The sequence below is a fragment of the Ursus maritimus genome, unplaced genomic scaffold (genome assembly GCF_017311325.1).
Source record: "Ursus maritimus isolate PB19 unplaced genomic scaffold, ASM1731132v1 scaffold_12, whole genome shotgun sequence".
Classification (NCBI taxonomy): Eukaryota; Metazoa; Chordata; class Mammalia; order Carnivora; family Ursidae; genus Ursus; species Ursus maritimus.
In genome coordinates this window covers 60,822,167-60,844,405 of record NW_024423564.1, presented here as the reverse complement: position 1 = coordinate 60,844,405, position 22,239 = coordinate 60,822,167, and the positions used below count along the sequence as shown (strand labels likewise).

The following is a 22,239-nucleotide window of genomic DNA, read 5'->3' as shown; positions in this document are numbered from 1 at the left end:
TGCGAAAAAACATCTTTCATTCACAGAGGAACGATTTACATTATTAAAAGAATCGTTACTGTTAGAACTTACTTGCAACAGAGCCTTTCTAAAGGACCACAGAGTCCCTTTAAGTGTGATCTTTTTACGTATTTGTTTATAAAAATTTATCAGAGGGAAGATTTAAGATCTGCAGTCTCCTAGTCCAAGCATCTCTCAAAGGTTAAGGCAAAGGATCAGAAATGATAATAATTAGAGCAGACCTTTGAGCACGTGGATTGGAATTTTCCATTGCATTGACAGGAAGGCAGACACCTTCTGCCCTGGCACCTTCTTGCTGTCCCGGGTTGGCTTCGTCCACCCTGCACCTTTGTTCAGCTCCGCCCAGCACCGCCTGGCTGTGGTCTGTCTGCCCGCTGGCCTCAGAGCCAGCTCTGGTTGTGCCGAGATGGGGCTGCCCAGGCCAGGGCTGTGGCTGAAGAGGCTCTGGGTCTTCTTGCAGGTGGCCATGCACGTGGCCGTGGGCAAAGTGCTCCTGATACTGTTTCCCGAGAGAGTCAAGCAACAAGTCTTGGCCATGAACCAGAAGAACCCCCACTTTTCCTATGACAACTGGCTCCCGACCTTCTACAGCATGCAGTATTTCTGGTTTGTCCTGAAGGTCCGATGGCAGCGACTAGAGGACAGGACTGAGCCCGGGGGTCTGGCCCCCAACTGCCCCGTGGTCCGGCTCTCAGGACAGAGATGCAACATTTGGGACTTCATGCAAGGTCAGGAGACTGTTACGAGCTTGAGATGTGCTTGGAATGGGGTTGCAGAGGTGGGTGGGGAGGTGGGTTGGAAAGTCCTGAATTCTCCTACTCTGGCTACTCCTTTTCTGGTTTCTTGTCCTCTTCTCACTTCCTGAAACTAGGACTTCTAGACTCTGTTCTTCTGAGAGGCATCACCACCTTCCGAGGCCCTTAATCCGCAAGCCAGCCACACTGGCCTTCAGCTCCTTCCACATGCTCTTCAGCTCTGCCTGGTCAGCCCCTGCTCATCCTTCAGACTGCTGCTCGGTGACACGTCCTACAACAAGCCAACCCTGGCTCCCCCAGGCTAGCTTAGCCCCTCGTCCAGGCTTAACGTCCTCAACTTCTCTTTTTCGTGCCTGGTAGGTCGTTACGTGTTGGGGTGTTTGGTTAATGTCTGCTGCCCTCACCGGCCTGCACGCTCTGTGCAGGGGAGCCCGTGGATGGAGCCCAGGCCCAGCCTTGTGCTCAAGGCCCTCCATGGACCAACTCCCGCTTCCCTTCCCAGTCTCACGTACAGGCTTCCCCTCAGCTCTAGCCTCCAGATGAACTCTTGAGCCCGGCACATCCCTTGTGCTCTCCCTTCTCTATCTATGTTGTTGGCTCTTCCCCTCTATCACCAACAGTCCAAAACCCCTCATCAGCAGTGCCTGCTCTCATGCCTCCCCTTCCGCGAGGCCATCTTGGATCCCTACAGCTAGGCACGCGCTCTCTCTCCTGGGCTCATGGCTCTGCATCTGCCCCTCTCCTCGGACCCTGATTCTTCCCACCCGGCATCTGGCTGCCAAGCACAAGGCTTTTCTTCCTGCCCGATGGGGAGCCTCGTGACAGAACTGTGACTGATTCACCTCTGAATTCCCAGGACCTAGACCCAGCAGATAGAGTAGAGAAGGTCCCTGAGGCAAGTCAGCTAACCTAGTGTTTTTCGAAGCATGTTCTTTGGAAGCCAAATCCCACAGACACGCTTTACCACATTGAGTTTCCTGGCTGAAGTAGTTTGGGAAACCCTGCACACCGTACCCTCCTCCTGGGAATTCATAGAGCACCCGAATATGTAAAAAGCTCCGAGAAGCCCTGAAGCTTAAAAACACACAAAACTTGAAAAAACTGACCAAACACTGACTGATCTTCCTAACACACAACCCCTGACTACTCTCCACCTGAGGAAATGCCCGGCATCATCACCCAGGTTCCAAAGAACACCTTTTGGGAAACGGCCTAATCCAGTCCTCTCTCTCTTCAGAGGGGAGATGGCCACTGAGAGGCAGAGGTGACAGCCGGTGAGAGACTCAGTCAGACCCAGAATCTGGACTTCCTCATCTCGTTCTTTCCAGCACACCTCAGCACACATTCCTGAGCACCCCCTCTGTCCCCAGCCCCCAGCTAGTTGCCAGGGACTCGGAGTTAGGTAAGAGCTTGCTCCTTCGCTCGAGGAGTTTATGGTTTCATCGCACAGATAGATGTCATAAACAACTCCTCACAGTTCTGTGAGATGGGGAGGCTGTAAAGGTATAAAGTTTGCCTGCAGGGCTTGGAAGGTTTCCTGGAGGAGGTGGTTTTGGAACGAGGCCTTGAAAAATGAGAAAGATTTTTGTAGGGTCGGAAGGGAAAAGTGTTTTGAGCAGAGGGAAGGGCAAGGGCTTTTAGCTCATGACTTTACAATTGCAGTACACAAATGACCTCCTTTTATTCAACATCCACTGAGTGACCATTGATAATAAGGGCAATGAGAATAACCGCTAACTTTTATTGAGCGTCTACTATGGGCCAAGCGCTGTGCTAGAACCAGGCCAGTTTGCCGAATATCCATCATCTAGTGACCAGTCCCATGAAAGCCAACTTGCCCCGTGGCAGTTCACAGAATGTACTTGCTTCTTTTAGTGGTTCACTGTTAGTGGACCGGTTTACGTTTTAAAGACTGTTCTATTTGTGCCTGCTCTCTGCTGTTGCACTTGAGACTGAAGAATGGAGAGAGAGGGAGACCAAGAGACAAAAGAAAACTCTTCCTGTGAAACAGAGTTGGCTTTTGGCACATTGACCCAGAAGTAATGGTACTGAATGGTCCTGAAATGATAGGCACTATACCACCAGTACCTGGTCTCTGCTCTGGAAGATCTCATAGCCTGGATGGGGATATGGTGTAGTAAGAGAGGGAACCAGAGGGTTCTGGAAGAAGTGGGATAGGGTAGGGAGGTGGTCAGAGGAAGGCTTCTTGGAGAAGAGGATGGTGAGTCGATTGTCTAGGCACAGTGAAGTCTTGGGATGGGTAGGGAAGAGGGGAGTGGGGAGCAGAACGGGCCAGAGGAGAGGAGCCACAGAGGACTGAGACGTGGAGGAGTGTCGGTCAGTTTTGGTAGAAGTGGGGCTGTGGGAGGCATGAAGCTGGTGAAGGATGAGGCTGGACACGTCATCAGGGACCAGCGTTTGAGGGATCTTATGTGTCTTACTGAAGAGGGTAGACTTCCTCCTGAAGGTATTGGTGAATTCTAGAAGGATTTTCAAGGAGGGTGTTAACAATGACCAGATCTCCTTAATAGAAAGAGATCCTTTAACTGCTTTGGAAGCCCACCAGCCACTAAAAAGCTCTGATGTGGGCTTTGGGTATAAATCCGAACTCATTTTATAGCCGCAGACCAGAAGGTCTAGAAGGCTCTACGGATAATCTAGAGCAGTTCTTTCGTTTTTCACATGCAGAGGCCCAGAGAGGTAAATTACTTGCTCAGAGTCAGTCGTATGGCGAGTTCTCGTACAGCCTGAACTAGAATTTGTGGCTTCTGACTCTCAGCTGGTGGGACTTTTTGTTGTTGGATAAGACGACAGAGGCTCAGAGGAATTCCCGGCCACCTCCTATCCTCTGCGTGTTCACACACATGTACACACATGATGTACACACACTCCCAGACACACACCCAGAGCAAAACACTGATTTACTGGCGTGCTGTGGGAGAAGGCAAGTCCGGATCATTTATTTTCTAGGTACTTGGGAGTTAACAGGAAACCGGATTTATTTCAGCCCGTTGACGATCTTCTAAAATCCCTCCGAGTGTATTCAGGAGATGTCAGCTAGTAACGATAAATGCGCTTTCTCTGCTGAGAGAGCCTGGTATGGGGGTTAATTTACTGGCTTGGAGGTCATGGTGGGGGTTCAAGTCCAGCTGCTACAGAGCTGTTTCCCCATTTCTACAGACAACTTGGACTTGACAGCACTAGCCCGATGTCTAGAATGGTGTTCTCTGCCCCGTGGCTTGTGCACATAGGCAGAGCGCCAGTCCTCTGTCCCGTCACCCCCTAGCACCCATCCTTCCTCTCTGCTATCAGGAAGGCAGGGAACGAAGTTTAAACTTTGCCCTCCATACTGATCACTGCACCCAACCACACTATAAATAATTAAACACATGGCTCTGTCTCTCCCAGTTTCCTAATCAGTGAGTGTTGAATGTTTTTTCCAATTAAAAACAAAATTCCAGATAGCTAATATTTAGCACTGGTCCTGACCTTAAGTCTTCGGGGGTTCTTATCTAAAGCATGACTCTCTGGGGTCATTGGAGGCTAATGGCTGGTCACTTGGCCTTGACTTGCCTCTGAGCCTACCCTGATGAGGCCTGGGCAGCCCTGTCACATGGGTGAGGACTTGTGTAATCATCCAAAAGGGACTGCGCCCCCCTCAGTGCCCCGTAGGGCATCCTAAGAGAACATCTATGAGCCAAGGACAAGGAGAGCTTTGTATCTCCCAGCCAGCTTTCTCCTCATGTACTGAAAAATGAAGACTCTATAATCAATTATTTCTCTCTCTACTTGGCCACCAGGAAACTCAGTCAAATATTAGTTCACTTATAATGAATACATGGGACCTTAAGACTGCTTTATTTGTTTTCTGTCTTTCCCTCCTGTTCTGTGCCTCCCAGAAGGGCAAGATTTTTTTTATTAAAAATATTTTACTATGTGTATAAGCTGCTTCAAACCCATTGCACAACGAGGTGAGGGTATAACTAACGAAATACACTAACAGCAAGTTAAGATGCCCTCGGTTCCCCTCCATCAGCAAGTCCTGTCACTTTCATCTTTCACCTTCTCCGCTGCCCACACCCTAGCCCAGGCTCCTATCATCTCTCACATGCATTTCTCTGATGCCCCTTGACTGGATCCTCCCCACTTCCACCCCATCCTCAGGCCTTTCTCCATAGCGTGATCTTCAGGTATAAATCCGTTCATGTTTCATTATACATCCGAACTGTTAAGAGTCAGGGTTCTGGCTTGCCAGCCACAGAAACGCACTCCAGTTTTCTTAGTCACACATATACGTATACAAAATAACGTATTAAGAACAAGCTGCAAGATCCCCAGAATCAACCACAGCTGGGGCACTGGGCCTAGACTGTCTTTTAGCATCAAAAGTCAGGCCTGGATCCTGCTGTCACTGTGGTTGCCTTGGGAACAGACTCCTTGCCCCCCAGGACTCCACCATCCCTGACAGCAGCACTACCACTGGGCCATGGATGAATTCAGCCGTCTCAGCAACTGCAGGATCTAAGATCTCTGTGGGAGGGTCCAATCAGCCCAGGCTGGGTCACTGCTTGTGCCTTGGCTGCTTGGGACAGAGAACAGACCTGGCCCCTCTTCCTCCATAGAGGCGTACTCTTGCATTAATAGCATACAAAATAGGGAATTCCAACTAGGAAGGACGGTTAGGAACTGGGCAGCCAAAACTGCAACAAATATCCACCATCCTTGCTTTATATCTCCATGATGTTCCATCGTACCTGGAATAAAATCCGGATTTTTCACCAAGGCATAGTAGAGCCTGCCTCCCCTGGCTCATACCTGCCTCTCCGGTCCTGCCTCTCATGACCCACCCTCCCCCACCTCCCACTCGCTCCCCAGACCTGGCTCTGGTCATAGCGGCTTGCAGGTCCTTGAAGACACCAAGCCCCGTCCTGCCTCAGGGTCTTTGTACAGGATAGAGTCCTTTTGTCTGGAATGCCCTCCTCCTCCCTTTGCCCATGGCTGACTCTTTCTTAGCCTTCATTTCTCAGATTAAATGGCATGTCCTCAGAGGCCTTTCCTCCCACCTGTCTAAAGTAGGTCAGTCCTTTATAGACTGTTTCGTAACACTTATCACAAGTTGAAATTGCCACATTTATGTGTTTACTTGTTTTGTGCCATTGAATAGACCTCAAATTGCATGTGGGCAGAGCCTGGCTGGCCTTGTTCTCTGCTGAGCCCCCCCCCCCCCCCCCCCAGTGTGTGGCAGAGAGCCTTGCACACTGTAAGTGCTGTGTAAATGCTTGTAGGTGGAATGAGAGTGTGCTTGGGGACATTGAGGGTGAATGAGGAGCAGGCCCTGCCCTCAAGGGACAACAGGTAGCCTAGGGGACCCAACTCTCAAACGGGCCACGTCACGGTGCAACACCTGCCGTGTGCTGACAGATGTGAGGCGAGGGTTCAACGGTGTCCGCTCTGGCCACAGGGATCCCCCGGGCACTGGCAGCTCCCAAAAGCTACTCGCCGTCGAAGGTGGGGGAGTAGCAGAAGGCTCCCACCCAGGGCTGGTTTCATGGGTGTGGGACCAGTGAATCACACAGGGAAAGGCCCCGTGCTTGGGGTTTAAAGTTCTGCATTAGCTGTCTTGAAATCCTTAATCATTTTATCTTAGAATTTGCATTTTGTAAGTGAAGCCCGATGGGGTAATGGAACCTGCCAAGGGACCTGGAGCCTTGGCTCGTCCAGGATCTGGCCTCCCACAGCCTTCTTGCTCCCGGGGACATGTCCTCCACGACCCGCTCTTCCACCCTCAGACACAGGGCTCGTCCAGCCTCCTTCCCACTCCTACCCATGACTGCCGCCACCTTCTGACCCCAGAGAGAGCCTGGACACAGGTACAGGAGAGGCTGGGTCAGGTGCGTGCCTCCTGCGGCATCTCGTGGCAGGGCCTGGAGGCGGCCGTCCGCATCCTGGGCCACAGCGCCACGGTGCAGTGTGTCCGGTGACTGGGGTAAGGTGATGGAAGAAGCCTCTTGCCCGCCTCCCCTCCCCCATCAAGGAGCCTAGTGGCAGTTGTGCTACCCTGTGGGGGGGGCATGTGGGGAGGGTAAATGTCGAGCTCAATTTCTGCGCTCCTGGCCGGACATCGTGTGTTGTCTGCTGGCTGGAGGGAGAGGAAGGCTGGTAGCGGGTGGCCACAGTCACACAGGCATGTGCACACTGAGTTTTGGGGTTCCTGGGTGACTGCGAGGGGCCGCATTCGCCCTATGAATATCCCTATGGCTGTGAGAGTGAGACATTAAATAGTAGCTAGAAAATACGCTGCCAGCGCAAGAGAGAGACCACAGAAGCAAATCCTCTCATTTTCATAGAGTTAGTGGCACTTTTCCCCCCATTTTGTGACCAAGGGGCCCAGCATTTCATTTTGCACTGAGCCAGCAAATTATATGGCCAGTCATGCCCCCACCCTTCATTCCCCTTTGTGGCATCCCCTTTGCTGCCTGTCCCACTGCCTAGCTCGGGGGCGAGATAGCTGATAACAGCTTACATCTGTTGAGTACCTACTATGCGCCAAGCACCGTTTTAAGCCCTTATCTGTACTCCTTTATCTGTCCTACCTGTAATCCTCATAACAATCCTATAAGGTAAGTATTACTATTATGTCCATTTGTGAAGGAGGAAACAGGTGATCTGAATGAGAAGAGCTCTGAATTGAGAGTCTAGAAGCCAGAGTATTAATTTTAGCTCCACCCTTGACCTGCTATGTGACCCAGAGTAAGTCTGTAAACAAGGAGAAAAATTGCCTACCTTGCAGAATTCTAATCTCATCACATGAGAAAACAGATCTGTACCTGCCTTATAAACTGCCTGAGAGGGACTCTCATTATTTTAATTACCACCTAGTGGCTGCAGGTGGTCCACTGAGACCCCCTGATAAAATCCGCTCCTTGCGGAGAGGAGGAAACTGGCTCCAGCCCGTGCTAAGTCATGCTCTGTAGGCTTCAGCCCTGGCACCCCACCCCTACCCCCCACCCTCCCTCGCCCGTGGCCTGGCTCCATCTTCGAGGGAAAAATAAAAGTAATAGAAGTGAGAGCATCTGGAGTGAAGATGGTGCTGACGAAGCGATGCTGTGTGTCGAGGATTGGTCGTTGATGATTCCATTGCTGTTTCAGGCAACAGGCCATTGGTGCTGAATTTTGGAAGTTGTACCTGACCTTCATTTCTTTTCAAATTTGACCAATTCAAGAGACTTGTTGAAGACTTTTGCTCCACAGCAGACTTTCTCATCATTTACATCGAGGAAGCACACGCATCAGGTACAGAGAGACTCCCTGCCCCTGCCTCTTCCTCCCTTCTCTTTTCTCCCCCACTTCCCCCCAAGACTGGCTCAAGGTTGGGGAGGGGGAGGAAGAGGAGTGAGGGAAAGAGCTGCTACTCACTGAGTACCTGCCATCTTTCAGCCCCTGCTGTGTTTACCCACCACCTGCTAACTCCAGTCTGTGCTTTCAGCCCGGCACACAGAGCAGAAAACCTGGAGGGGGCGCCTGGGTGGCTCAGTCGGTTGAGCGTCTGACTTCGGCTCAGGTCATGATCTTGGGGCCCTGACATCGAGCCCAGAGTCAGACTTCCTGCTCATCAGGGAGTCTGTTTCCTCCTCTCCCTCCGCCTCCCTCCCCCTGCTCCTTCTCTCCCTCTCTCTCTCAAATAAATAAAATCTTAGAGAAAAACAACAACAGCAACCTGGAGGGATGGGTCCAGTTGGCAGAGCACCAAGCATTTTGAATGGATACATAGGGAAATCAAGGGAGAGGAGCTAATAGGAGGAATTTAGACCTGAAATGTCACAAGTGAAATAACCACTCTATAGCTGGGTGTGAGATCCCTCCTAAGACTCTCCAAACTCAAAGGGACACTGTGGTTCATCTCAGTCGATGGTTCCCAAGCTTTAGTGAGCATCGGAAGCACCCAGAAGGCTTGTTATAACGGACTGCTGGACCCTGACCCCAGAGTTCCTCAGTTAGTTCTGGGGTGGGGCCTAAGAATTCACATTTCCGACAGGCTCCGGGTGACGCTGAGGCTGCTGGCCTGGGGACCACACTTGGAGACCCCTGCCCCAGGCTAGCTTTCGTCGGGGACAGGCATTCTTTCTTCACCCCGACAGGCGGTCACACATTTTCATTACTTCACGGGAAATCTCATTCCTTTGCTGGACAGCTCTGTCCCGGAGAGCTCTCCCTGAAACTCCTACAGCTTGTGGTCTAAGCCCCTTGAACTTAACGAAATGGTCAGACACAAACCTCTCTCCCCGGTTTTCAAGGGGATTGAACCCATGCGAGTGGCCCAACTCTCAAACCCAAAGACTGAAGAAGGCAGGAAGTCATGACTGAGTGGGACAAGTGTCATTTACTTGACCATCTCCCACACGGTTTGTCTGTCTCCCAGCACCTGGCAGAGCCCATGTCCCAGAATCAGAGCTCAGTGAAAGTTGGACGAGTGGGTTTAGGCCAGTATTGTATCAGCCTCGCTGGTTTATCCGCGTGTTAAGTGTAGGTTGCTATTCATTGTCAGCAAAGTTGGTCCAGCAGTGCTTTTCCAGTATGGTCCCCGGATCCCTGACGTCAGAGCCACAAGGTGGCTTGTTAAAAACGCATATTCCAGGGCCCCACCCCAGGCCCATTGCATCCTGATTTATTGCACCCAAAGGTTGGAGACCTTCTTTCAACTTAACACTGTGCTCACGTCACTGGCAGCTTCTATCCTCATGAAGACTCCGGGGGCCACTGAAACATTAGCATCGGGTACTAGGTACACAGAGGTTCATGATACTGTTCTCTCTACCTTCATGAACTTTAAAATTTTTCCATAATATGAAACAGCACAGGCAGCAGAAGCGCAGACGCAAGCACAGTGTATCCCTGGGGCAGACGGCCCTTCGGGAGAGCAGCCGCCGTGAGTTACAGAAAGAGGGTTGGGTACCTTCAGGTGTCTGTGGTCATCATGGCTGAGAAGAGACGATGCCTTGAGGTCGTCACAGATGCCAGCATTTCTCCAACTCTAATGTGTGCTTAAATGACCTTGGGGGACCTTAGTCTGGCTCAGCAGGGCGGTGGGGCAGCTCCCCAGGTGATGCTGAGGCTGCCGGCGCAGGGTCGCACTGGGAGTCACAAAATCCAGCTCTAATCTCTAAAGGAACGAGCTGTAAACTGTAACCAGAGGGGTGGATCATCACAGACAGTGTTTCTGTCCTGATATCTGTCTCCTGACTCCTGGAGTCAGCCCAGGATGAAGCTTTCCACGATCCAGGGCTGACTACCTCAAGCCAATGAGGAAAGACTTCCTGACCCCGTTCTGACACAGACCAGTTCCTTGCCTCTGTGCTTTGCCAGTCCTGGTTCGGGCGTTTCTTCCTCCTCCCCACCTCCTTCCACAGGGTACTTGTTTCTGTCAATCAGACGAAGGTGGGCATGGCCTGGCCCACCCAATTCGAATGCACAGAGCTAGGGTCCCCCAATCCCACAAGGTCTGGGGCCTGCAGCCCAAACCTGGTTCCCACACGCCACGTGTTTGTCCAGGTAAATTATGGGGAGGGACGAGGCAGGATGGGAAGAACACGGACTTCGGGGTTTCCGACCTGAGTATGGGTCCTAGCTCCAACAGGTGCCGAACACGTGACCGTGGGCAACTTCCCTTCCATGCTCACTTTTGCGACAGTGAAATAGGATGACAACACCAACCTCACAGAATCCTCATTCGACAATACTTGACGAGTACCTGCTATGTGCCAGCCCTGTGCGGGGCCTAGGGATATTGAGACAAAAGATACACACAGTTCCTGTCCCTCGGGAGCTCACAGTTAAAGCTGGGGCAGTGAGCCACTGCTTCTCTCCGGCCCTCCGTGTCCTCAGCTGCAGGATGAGGGGGAGAATCCCAGCTTGGCCTCCCCCAGGAGGTCGTTGTGAAGCTCCAAGGAGCTAACGAGACGCCTAACAGGAAACAGGTCAGCTGGTGTTATTGTCATCTACAGAGTTTGGATGTCTTGGGGCAGGTGACAGTTACTTTACACTGTGGCCAGGCCCTTGTATCTTGGCGTGAATTTCTCCCGAGAGCTGGCTTTTCTTGGAGGAAGGTTCCTGAGCAGGGGACTTTGAAGCCCCGAGGAGATGAAGCCATTTCTGCTGCTAGACTTAACCAACTTCTGCTACCCTGGGAGGCAGCTATTACTGTAAACACAGACCACGTGGCTTCCGAATGATCCCATGACCACGTTACCTGGGTCCCAGGCTCCCCAGAAATGGGACAAGTAGAAGGGCAAGGCCAGAGCACTTCGTGGTTATTTTTTTCAGCCCATTAACAGGAGTATCACTTCCTGTAAGTAGGAAGAAGGGCACCTCGGCAAATGAGGCCATTTGAAAATCCCCTTCCATTTAAAGTTAAGCAGCCTTAAGTGGGTTTGGTTTTGGGGAATCTCCAGAGCAAAGTAGCAGAATACCTGTGGTATAGAAGAAAAACTGGGGGCGCCTGGGTAGTACAGTCGTTAAGCGTCTGCCTTTGGCTCAAGGCGTGATCCCGGCGTTCCGGGATCGAATCCCACATCGGGGTCCTCCACTGGGAGCCTGTTCCTTCCTCTCCCACTCCCCCTGCTGTGTTCCCTCTCTCGCTGGCTGTCTCTCTCTCTGTCAAATAAATAAATAAATAAATAAATAAATAAATAAATAAATAAAATCTTTTTTAAAAAATTAAAAAAAAAAGAAAAACTGGGTTCTTTCCTACCTGTGTGTTATTTGGGGGAGTCAGGCAAAATAAACCAGTATTTTTGAAGCAGCTTCCGTGAATCAGGCAGAGTCCTGGGGATTCTGTACAAGTTACCTCACAACAGGTGCAACACTGGTCCTATTAATCCCGTAACAGATGGGGAAACTGAGAATTTAAAGGGATTTCAAAGGCTTGCCCAATAACACACAGCTGAGTGTGTCAGGGAAGGCTTCCTGGAGGAGAGGGGGTTAGAGCTGTGGTTCTCAACGGAGGGTGATTTTTGTCCCCCAAGGGACATCTGGCAACGCCGGGAGATGTTTTTGGTTGTCAAAAACAAATTGAAGGGAGGGTGGGGTGCTGGCGCTACTGCCGTCTAGTGAGCAGAGGCCAAAGATGAGGCTCGACACCCTGTGACATGTAGCCCTGGGCAGAAGGCACGTAGAGAACTACTGCTCTAGACCCTTGCCTCGCAGAGCATGGTCCAGGGACCAAGCGGCCTTGGCCTCCCCGGCACCAGCTAGACCCTCAATGCCACCCTAGACGGACTGAATCAGAATCTGCCTTTAACAAGGTCCCCATGTGATTCAAATACACATTCAAGTCCGAGAAGCACTGGCCTAGTGGCCTCTCCCATGCTGAAGAGCCGAGGTCTGGGAGTCAGGAGCCCCAGGCTTCCATTTGGGATCAGTCAGTAACTCCCTATGTGATCTCGTGCATTCACCCATAATAGGAAATTGGGCCAAATCAGGGCCAAGGGCTCCTCTATCTGGGACCCTCAGTTAAAGGGGGTGGGGATGGGGGTATTTAATCTGTAGGAAATACGTCCGTGCCCTGCCTGTGAGGCCCACTGCCCATCTTTTCTTTTCTAGATGGCTGGGCTTTCAAGAACAATGTGAACATCAGGACTCACCGGAATCTCCAGGAGCGCCTGCAGGCCGCCCGCTTGCTGCTGGACAGGACCCCCCAGTGCCCCGTGGTGGTGGACACAATGGAGAACGAAAGCAGCCAGCGCTACGCAGCGCTGCCCGAGAGGCTCTACGTGCTCCGGGAGGGCAGGATCCTCTACAAGGTGACCAGGGCTTGGGGCCCAGGAAGGGCACGGGCAGAAAGGGCTTTGTAGCAGGCAGACCTGCCTTCAAGTCACTGCCCAGCCTTTTACCAGCCATGTGACCAGGGGCGAGTCCTCTCCTCTCGTGGTGTTTCAGTTTCCTCTTCTGCAAAAGGGAGGTGCTGCCCCCCCCTCACAGGGGGTGAAATCACGCACAGGAAAGTCCCTAGCATTTGGACTGCGGCTGCAGCCTCGGGCCCAGCCCTAGTTCAGTTTGGAGCTGAATGACAGAAGGTTGTTTCCATATCATAAACAATGCTCGGAGAAGGACATTGACTTGCCCAAGGTCACGCTGCACAAGGCTCTGATTCCAATTCTAAATCCTTTGAATGGGGTGGACCAGGAGTGGGAGGGTCTGAAGACGCTCATCTCTGAGGCAGGCCTGAACCTGGAGGGGGTTGTAAGAGTGAGAGCAGAACAAACCCTACAGTGAGCAGCCGGAGATGCTGAAGCAGGGACTCATTCAAGGCAGGAATTGAGTCCTGGCTTGCTTTCCACTGATTGTGCCCCCCTTGGGGCTTCCAGCCTGGCCAGGGTGGGGGACAAAAGCACAGCCTCTGGCCACTTGGGCACTGCTGGCCTCCCCCGAGAGGGCAGAATGTTTTATAGCTGCCGAAGGGATTTCAAACCTTGGAGAGCCCGTGGAGCCCAACCACGCGTCTGCTCCTCCGCGCACGGGTCAAGCTGCTGGCCCTACTTCTGCAGTGAAACGAGCAACAGATGCAGCCCCGAGGTGCCAAGGGTCACAGCACAAGGATTCAGGTCCTTCTTCCCTTCTCCTCCCCAGAGACATGGCTCGAAGATGGCATGATGGAGGCCAGCAGGGTGAGGCCCCGCGCAAGTACTGACCACACAGGAACGAATTGAAAATGGCCCACCCCTTACTTGGAGTCTGAGGGATAAGGAAGACACACACAGTGTGCTCCAGTGTCCCAAGTACTAGGAGACTCCAGAGCAGGGATCGGCAAACTTTTTCTGTAAAGGGCCTGATTGTAAATATTTTCGACTTTGTGGGCCAAATAACCCCTGGTCACGACAACTCAGTGCTGCTGTTACAGCACGAAATCCGCACAGACGAGATATAAAGGAGCATGAGGCATTAGGACAGACTTGGCTCTCAGACTGCCAATTTCCTGACCCCTGAGGAAGGATGGGCTCTGTAGAGGTGGTGACAATTACGCAGGCCTTAAAGGCTAGGAAGCCAGCCACGTGGGCAGGGTGAGTGAAAAGCATTGCAGATATAGGGAAGAAGGTGGGCAAGGGCACTGGGGCATGTTACAGCAGAGTGTGAATGGAGAATCGGGGGCATTTAGGTGACAGCGGTCTCATTTTGGACCAAGTTCAGCCTACCTCTTAGGACAAAGGAGAGCCATTGATAAGTTTTGAGCAGGAGGGAGGCATGATCGGATCTCTATTTTATTTTTTATTTTTGTAAAGACTTATTTATTAGACAGCATGTGTGCATGTGAGTGGGGGGAGGGGCGGGGGAGAGAATCCCAAGCAGACTCCCTACTGACCATGGAGCCCCATGCAGGGCTTAATCCCAGGACCCTGAGATCATGACCTGAGCTGATATCAAGAGTCAGACACTCAACTGACTGAGCCCCCCAGGTGCCCCTGGACCTGTATTTTAGAAAGATCACTGGCTCCCGGGTAGGCGTGGACTGGAGGGAGCAGGGACTGAGAACTGGGGATGGTCAGGAGGTGGGACGGCTGCCCAAGCAGGAGATGAAGAGGACTGAACTAGGGCATTGGGACTGGAGAGGCAGAGGTGGGTCTGATTTAGAATGGGTGGAACTTGCTGTGAGCGGTAGAGAAAATAAGGCCTGTCTGAAGATCTAATTATGGAAGAGCACCTTATTTGTATAGACCCCTTTCTCCTTTTGAAACTATTTACCTTATCTCCTCTGGTTTTTCTCGTACTTCTGGGTCCCGGTCTGCCCCGTTAAATGTTGGTACCATTCCACACCCTCTCCCTGGGTGATCTCATCCACCTTATGGGAGCCTCTGCCATTGACGACACCATCATGACAAAGTCCCACATAGCTAACACTAGCCCGGTTCTGTCAACCAAGCTCCAGACCCCCCTATTCCTGCAGGTTGGAAATCTGGAATGCTGATTCATTTCTCTTGCAGGGTAAATCTGGCCCTTGGAACTACCATCCAGAGGAAGTCCGTGCTGTTCTGGAAAAGCTCCACAGTTAGTCTGGAAAGATCCCCCAGTTCTAGGTGATCAACAGGAGGGCTCCTCAAGTCTTGGCTCGCCTCCCAGCCCAGGTGGCTTTGACCTCTGGACTCCTGTCCCTGCTGAAACACTAGCTCAGATTGGTCTGATGCAACCAAACAATTATAATCAGAAAACAAAGCAGCAAGTAAGCTGAATGTTAAAGGCCATACAACCCGACTCTGCCCCTACGGTGGAGACCACGTTCATCGCACGACATCGCCACGTGAGAGAGGCCCCACTCCGTGCTGAGGTGTGCTCTCTCCTTCCAGCCACTCTGGTACCAAGTGGTCAGATACGGCGGTCCTTATGTTAGGCAAATTCATTTTCCCCAACTGGCCATGTATGGACTTGATCACCTAAGACACTAAACTGGCTTTTAGAACCAAGCATGGGGAGAACGCCAGTTGTTCAGAGAAAGAGATGAGGAATTGAAAGCTGTTGTTCATTTATGCAGAAGCTCGCATTCGAAATTCTTTCTCTGATTTCTTTGCAAGTCTCCTAATGGTCATTTGTGTTAGATTACATCAGACTAATGGATAACCTTTGGTATTCTTCTGTTTTAACTCTGCTTCTTTCCATATTTGTCTATGACGGCCACAGCCTAAAGTACACACAGCTGTGACTTGATTTGAAAGAAAATGTTTTAAGATGCAGCAAGCTAATACAGAATGATCAAACTATCTCAGGCTATTTGAGATGGCTTCAGTGTGATCTCTACATTTTCTTTTCCAATTTGTGTCAGCCTATTTTATCTTGCCTTATAGTCAGTGTAATCTGATCAGCAAAAATACCATATGCTTGGAAGTGCCTCATTTGGTGGGAAGAACATTCATTCTCCGTGGGTTACATATCAAATGTCCCTTTGTCTTGTGAACTCCTGCTGAAGAATGTTTCACAGAGGAATCAAACTACCTTCACAACATAACATAAAAGAATGGGCTTGGGAGACATTTTTCTAACATGAAAACACATCTTCCTTGGCTCTGCCTTCGTGGCTGCAATGTTAACACTATTCATGTTGCTATTTAATTCTTTTTCAAAAACTTATCATTAATCATCTACCAGGCACCCATGTTCAGATATGTTAAGTCATCTAATCTTTATACATTGCAAAGAGGAGATTATTATCCCCATTTTATAGATGGGAAATCAAGGCTCGGAGTGGGGGATTTGTGGAAGGTCTCAGAACTAGTAATAAGCCAAGATTCGAACCCCATCTCTAACTTCAGCTTGCTGTGCGACTTCGGCTCGGCTGCCTTGGTCTCTCGAACTATAAAATGCGATACGAGCAGTGCCTGCTGCATGGGGGATTTGTGAGGAACACACTCAGAACCCCGCCTGCCTTGGAGAAAATGCCATGGACAGGCTGACTATTATTATTATGAGTCGCTCCAAACTGCCTCCTTGGGCCCCCTTTTTAGGGAGTGGGAGAGGGTGCGAAGGCACACAGTAGGGACGCTGAATAAAAATTCCTCATCCTGCCAAAGCAACGCAGGCACGAGTTTGCGCGGGCACCCCGAGAGAGAGTAGCTGCGCACACAGTGGGACTGCAGCGCAGCCGGGCACGGTCCTTCTTAAGCCCCAATTCCATAAAAGGAGACAGCGGATAAGCCCATGGTCCTCTGAATCACTCCTCAGATGGTCCCCCGATTCATGCCTATAAATGCACACAAAGCTCCCAGTTTTCGGTGGACAATAGCCGCTGGAACGGAGGAGTTTTCAGAATGTTAAAATAGACCCGAAGCGTTCCAAGTCAATTCTGTTCAGTTGAATGCTTCAGACGTTCATTGAGCACGGATCCCTTACTGGGTGCTGAGTAATGCACAGATGGACAGGGTCCAGCTTACCCTCACGGGGGACTAGGCATCCATGGCAATGACCGTAATGCAAAGCGAGTATGATGGGGGACAGCTGAGATAAAGACTCACTGCTCAGGGAGGACGGAGGGAAGGGCACTCCCGTGGCGCTGGGTGGGACTGGGAAAGCCTGGTGGAGGTGGTGACGTTGGGCTGGGGCTTCGAGGAGGCCCAGGCCTTCCACAGTCTGCGATGGGAACCTGGAGAGCATGGGAAGGGAAAAGGACATTTGTGGGGAAACCCGCATGGCAGAGGTGGAACAGAACTGTGCAGGATGCTTCGAAGGTTTGGACTCTAATTCTGCCAAACTGGCCGCAGACGATTTCATTTCTGCTAAGCTGAGCCATGAAGTTCACAGGTGTGCGAACTAGGCAGCGTGCTTAGCTGTCAACTGAAGGATTCCGGATACCTATTCTGCCATATAGATGACATCATTGAAAGTCTCAAGTAGTTTTTTCAAGAAGGGCACATGGGGGCGCCTGGGTGGTATAGTCAGTTAACATCTGACTTGGTTTCTGCTCAGGACGCGATCTCAGGGTCTTGAGTTCGAGCCCCACGTTGGGCTCCGCACTCAGTGGGGAGTCTGCTTGAGATTCTCTCTCTCCCTCTCCCTCACCCTTGTTCTCTCTCTCTCTTATAAATAAATCTTAAAACCCAGAAGGGCACATGGATGCCGTGCTTCCTGACGTCTGACATGCTTGCACCCGTGAGTCTGTTGTCTGGAGCCCGCAGGATCCCTGGCTGGGATTCAGACTCTTCTGTTTCGGCCTCTTTACCTCAGAGATTCGCAGACATTGCTCTGTTGTTGTCTAGCAATTGTGAGAGGAGGAGTCTGAGGCCAGCCTGAGTGATTTCTCCAAGCTCTCGAATTGCTTTTGTTCTGCCTGGAGACCTGTCAGATTCTTTCTTCATACTTGAGATTCAGTACCTTCACCAAGACCTAGTCCCAGTGTTGACTGTTCTAATATCAACATTTCCTGTAATACTGCTGTAGTCTGAATATTTGTGTCCCCTCAGATTCATATGCTGAATCCTGAAGCCCAGTGTGATAGTATTAGGGTAGGACCGGGAGGAACGTTGAATGGATCACCCACTGCGAGGGACCCCTTAGGAATGAGATTAGTGCTGTTACAAAAGAGGCCCCAGAGAGCTAGCTGGCCCCTTGCCACCGGCTGAGGATACAAAAAGTCTGCAAGCCCAGAAGACGGCCCTCACCTGACCTTGCTGACACCCTGATCTCAGCTTTCAGGCTCCAGAACCCTAAGAAATACATTTCTACTGTCTATATGCCAGCTAGTCTATGGCATTTTTGTTACGGTGGCTTGAACAACGAAGGCAAATACAATATCCTCTTCTGGTCCTAAGATTTAATTTTTTTTTTTTTAATTTCAGGGACATTCTCTTCAGTTGCCTTGAACATCTTTTCTATTGTACTTTATCCTACTCTCTTACTCAGGAAGGAGAATTATGGGTATGTTGTATCCCCTGTTCTTCCACAGCTGTTACCTTCTCTATAACTATTTTTTATTTTTTAAAAACAAATTTAAAGATTTTTATTTATTTATTTGAGAGAGAGAGAACACTAGCAGGGTTAGGGGCAGAGGGAGAGGGAGAAGCAGACTCCTTGCTGAGCAGGGAGCCCGACATAGGGCTCCATCCCAGCACCCTGAAGGCAGACCCTTAACTGACCGAGCCACCCAGGTGCCCCTCGGTAATTATTTTTAAAAATCTGTGTTCTTTTCCATTTCATTTTGTGATTTTTCTCAAGCTCTCTCCTCTGACCCGGATTCTTCTGAAACTGGGTTTATTACTGTGCCAGACACAGTTTGGCGGTTCTCACCCAGTCCCATTTGCCCACTGTCTCCTCTGGATTTGAGGGAGCTGGAAGCCAGCGGGAAGCAGTGGGAGCTTCTGGCTAGGTTCTGCCAGTGGGAGCGTAGAAGGTGGATGGAAGGGAGAAGCCATTTTTTTCTGCTTCCGGCTGGAGAGATTGCAGGGGACTGGGTCCTGTGGCTGTGCTGTCACCAGCCAAGGCAGGGGGTGGCTTCAGTTCAGAGACAGTGATGGTGACTCCACTGGTCAACAGCAGGTGTGGCTCACGGGTGCCAACTCTGGGTTACAGCCTCACCTCCTATTTGTTTTCCCAGCCTCTTCAACATTTTGTAACAAATTCCCTGCATTAGTTCCCTCTCTACTTTAAATACAGATCTCGAGCCAATGTAGTTTTCCTAATTGAATGCTGACTGCTACAATTACCAGCATCATCCCTTTGCTTCTAAGTGGCTTTACCTCTGAGACGGTTTTCTTTTTCACTTCCGTTTCTCTGTGCTGGCAGCTCGCTGTTCATCTTCTGTGCCTTATCGGTTTTTCTTTAAATCCTTGTATCTCTTCTTGGAGCTCTTTTTGTCTTGTTAAGGGATAACCATGAGCTTCAATTATTGTGTTCTCTCAGTTTCTCTTGCAACCTACGTTGTGTATCCACTTACTTTTCTGTTTTCTTTCCTCCACTTTTGTTAGTTGCCAGTTACAGTTCCCTACAGTACAGTGGTTCTCAAACTTCGGCATGCATCAAAACCACCTGGAGGGCTTGTGAAACTAGATCCGTGGGTCCCAACCTCAGTATTTCTGAGTCCACAGACCTGCGGGTGGAATAGGAACTGTGCGTTTCTAACAAGTTCTCAGGTAAGAGGCTGCCGTTTCAGGGAGCACACTCTGCGAAGCGCTTGCCAGAGCAGACGCTGTTGGTGGTCCACCCGGACCCCGCAACCAGGCCGATGCACCCAGCTGCCAGCTGCTCTGCGTGTTGGCTGCTAGTGGCTCACAGACGCCCTTTTCCTGAGAAGGTTCCTCAACAAGAGCTACGCTACCCAGAAATTCCTGAGAGATGATGTTCGCCTGAGGGTGACCATGACTGCTGCATTTGTCATGCAGAGTCCTGGGCCCCTGCCTCGGGTGGGAGTACACCTCTCAGGTGCCATTCATGGTCCAGAGCACCCTACGGGGTCAGCCTGGCGCTTCAGCTGAAGCCACAGCTTTTTCTTTTTTTAAGATTTATTTATTTATTTTGGGGGGAAGGGGCAGAGGGAGAGAATCTTGAAGCGGACTTCCTACCGAGCGCGGAGCCCAGTGCGAAACTCCATCCCACGACCCTGAGATCATGACCTGAACGGAAACCAAGAGTTGGACGCTCAACTGACTGAGCCACCAAGGCGCCCCTGAAGCCGTATCTTTGATTAACTTTCTCCCCTTGCCTTATCCTGCTTCCTGAGAGCACTCACTCAATAAATCACTCTTACAAGAGTCCCTATTTCAGACTCTGTTTCTAGAGAAACTGACCCAAAGCAGTCCACTTCTGGGTCTTTTCTGATTATTCTTTAACGGGGCTTATTATTTGCTGGAACAGAGTGTGGAAGGATGAGGAGGAGTAAGCTGGGGCAATCTGCAACTTTCATTCAGACTGGCTGTCTTAAATACCCTCTTAAGTTTATTACCTCCTTTGCAATGGAGCTCCTAGAAATCTCCTTCAGTCACACTCTCTCTGCTTCAACTGCCTTCTCACCACCTGCTATGCACTGAATTCATATGTTGTACCCACAATGTGACTGTATATGGGGGCAGGGCCTGGAGCTGGTTATTAAGGTTAGATGAGGCCAGACTATGGCACTGATACAAGAGGATCTATCCTTTTAAGTAAAGACACCAGAGAGGGGCGCCTGGGTGCTTCAGTCAGTTAAGTGGCTGACTTTGGCTCAGGTCATGATCTTGGGGTCCTGGGTTGGAGCCCTGGGTCAGGCTCCCAGTTTGGCGGGAAGTCTGCTTGTCCCTCTCCCTCTCCTCTGCCCCCCACCCCCACTGGCACTCACTCTCTCTCTCTCTCAAATGAACAAAATCTTTAAAGAAGAAGAAGAAGAAGAAGAAGAAGAAGGGGAGGAGGAGACACCAGAGAGTTCTCTCTCCCGCTCTGTGAAGAGAAGAGGTCATGTGAGCACATAGGGAGATGGTGTTCATCTCCAAGCCAGGAAGAGAGGTCTCACGGGAAACTAACTACGCTGGCACCTTGATCTTGGCCTTTCAGTCTCCAGAACTGTGAGAAAATAAATGTCTGCTGTTCAGGCGTCATAGCCTGAGGTAATTTGTTTCAGCGGCTCGAGCTAAGACAGCCTCCTTCACCATGCTTCCCCCAGCAGTCTCCTTGGTGTATCCTGCCTGTCTCTCCTTCAGCTCCGTCTCCCCAGCCATTCTGGGTTATTAACCTCAGCCCTCTGGGGACATTCCCCCTCCTCTGAAGCTACCTGCAGGCTGAGATGGCTTCAGTCTAATAAAAAAATTGCTGAAGCAGCCTTTCGTGTCTGTGACATGTTCAAGAAAGTCTCTAGTTCTGGGAGAGCATGGCAGTTCTCAGCTTCCTTTTTACCAAAATCCTGATTTCACAGTAATTAGTGAAAATCCTTTCCAGTGAGAGGCTGTAACTATTTCCTTGAAGATGAAATTCTTTTTTTCTTTCTTTTTATAATTCTTTTGTTGTGAATAATGAGTTTTGAGAAAGGGGATGAAGTAAAAATCCCTTTACTCCACCATCTTTACCCAGAAGTATCCATCTTATATTTACATATGATTTATATCCCTTTATAAAGTATAATCTTTGCTGTCTGTATATATGCTTTTTTTTTTAAATATTTTATTTATTTGACACAGAGAGACACAGGGAGAGAGGGAACACAAGCAAGGGGAGTTGGAGAAGGAGAAGCAGGCTTCCAGCTGAGCAGGGAGCCCGATGCAGGGCTCGATCCCAGAACCCTGGGATCATGACCTGAGCTGAAGGCAGATGCTTAATGACTGAGCCACCAGGTGCCCCTGTATATATGCTTTCTAGTGTATGGATGCATAGTTGTTTCCAGTTTCCTGTCCTGTAAATAGCATTGCTATCAATCTTTCTGCACTTGTCATTTATCTGATTATTAGAATACATTTCTAGAAATGCAATTTGTGTCAAAAGCTGTGTGTGTTTAAAACTTTGCACACTGCCACATGTAATTTTTGAGAAGGTTCACTATCAGCTACAAAGGGCTATTGGAGCATCACCTAGAAAGTGAAGCCCCCAAAGGATGCCCCTCATAGAGGGTCCTTCCTGAGACAGGAGTCATAACAGCAATGCTTTTTAAAAAGTCTGTATAAATGAGTGAGAGACACAAGAATTTTCATTTGTGCAATATTTCTTTGCCCTGTTTGAGCACATGGTTAAAATGTCATTAGATATTTACTTTTTAAAAAAGTAAAAAATTGGGGTGCCTGGTTGGCTCAGTCAGTTAAGCATCTGCCTTCGGCTCAGGTCATGATCCGGGTCCTGGAATGGAGCCCAGTGTTGGGCTCCCTGCTCAGCGGGGAGTCTGCTTCTCTCTCTCTGCCCCTACCACCCCCATTTGTGCTTTCTCTCTCAAATAAATAAAATCTTTAAAAAATAATAATAAAAAAACAAAAAAGTAAAAACTTGATACAAGGCACTGTGGTAGGCACTGGCCCACAGTAAGTGATCCAAAGGTATA

At 50.2% G+C, this 22,239-nt stretch overlaps 2 protein-coding genes across 3 annotated transcripts in view; one reads left to right on the top strand and one right to left on the bottom strand.

Moving 5' to 3' along the window:
- The first annotated feature begins 427 nt into the window (after window positions 1–427).
- On the top strand, window positions 428–15,471 carry DIO1 (iodothyronine deiodinase 1). Its single transcript, XM_008699176.2, has 4 exons — window positions 428–749; window positions 7,926–8,069; window positions 12,375–12,574; window positions 14,750–15,471. Exons 1-4 carry the CDS (start codon window positions 428–430, stop codon window positions 14,816–14,818), a joined length of 735 nt encoding a protein of 244 aa, XP_008697398.2. The 3' UTR covers window positions 14,819–15,471.
- Window positions 15,472–15,572: 101 nt separating this feature from the next.
- HSPB11 (heat shock protein family B (small) member 11) overlaps window positions 15,573–22,239 on the bottom strand; it is a 44,211-nt gene continuing 37,544 nt past the window's right edge. The window contains exon 7 of one of the 2 annotated variants that reach the window (XM_040627276.1): window positions 15,573–16,896. In XM_040627276.1, coding sequence (XP_040483210.1) covers window positions 16,765–16,896 — 132 coding nt within the window. In that variant the 3' untranslated portion in view covers window positions 15,573–16,764. Of the gene's footprint in view, window positions 16,897–18,445; window positions 19,336–22,239 lie in introns of those variants that run through there. The other variant, XM_040627278.1, reaches the window with a different exon arrangement.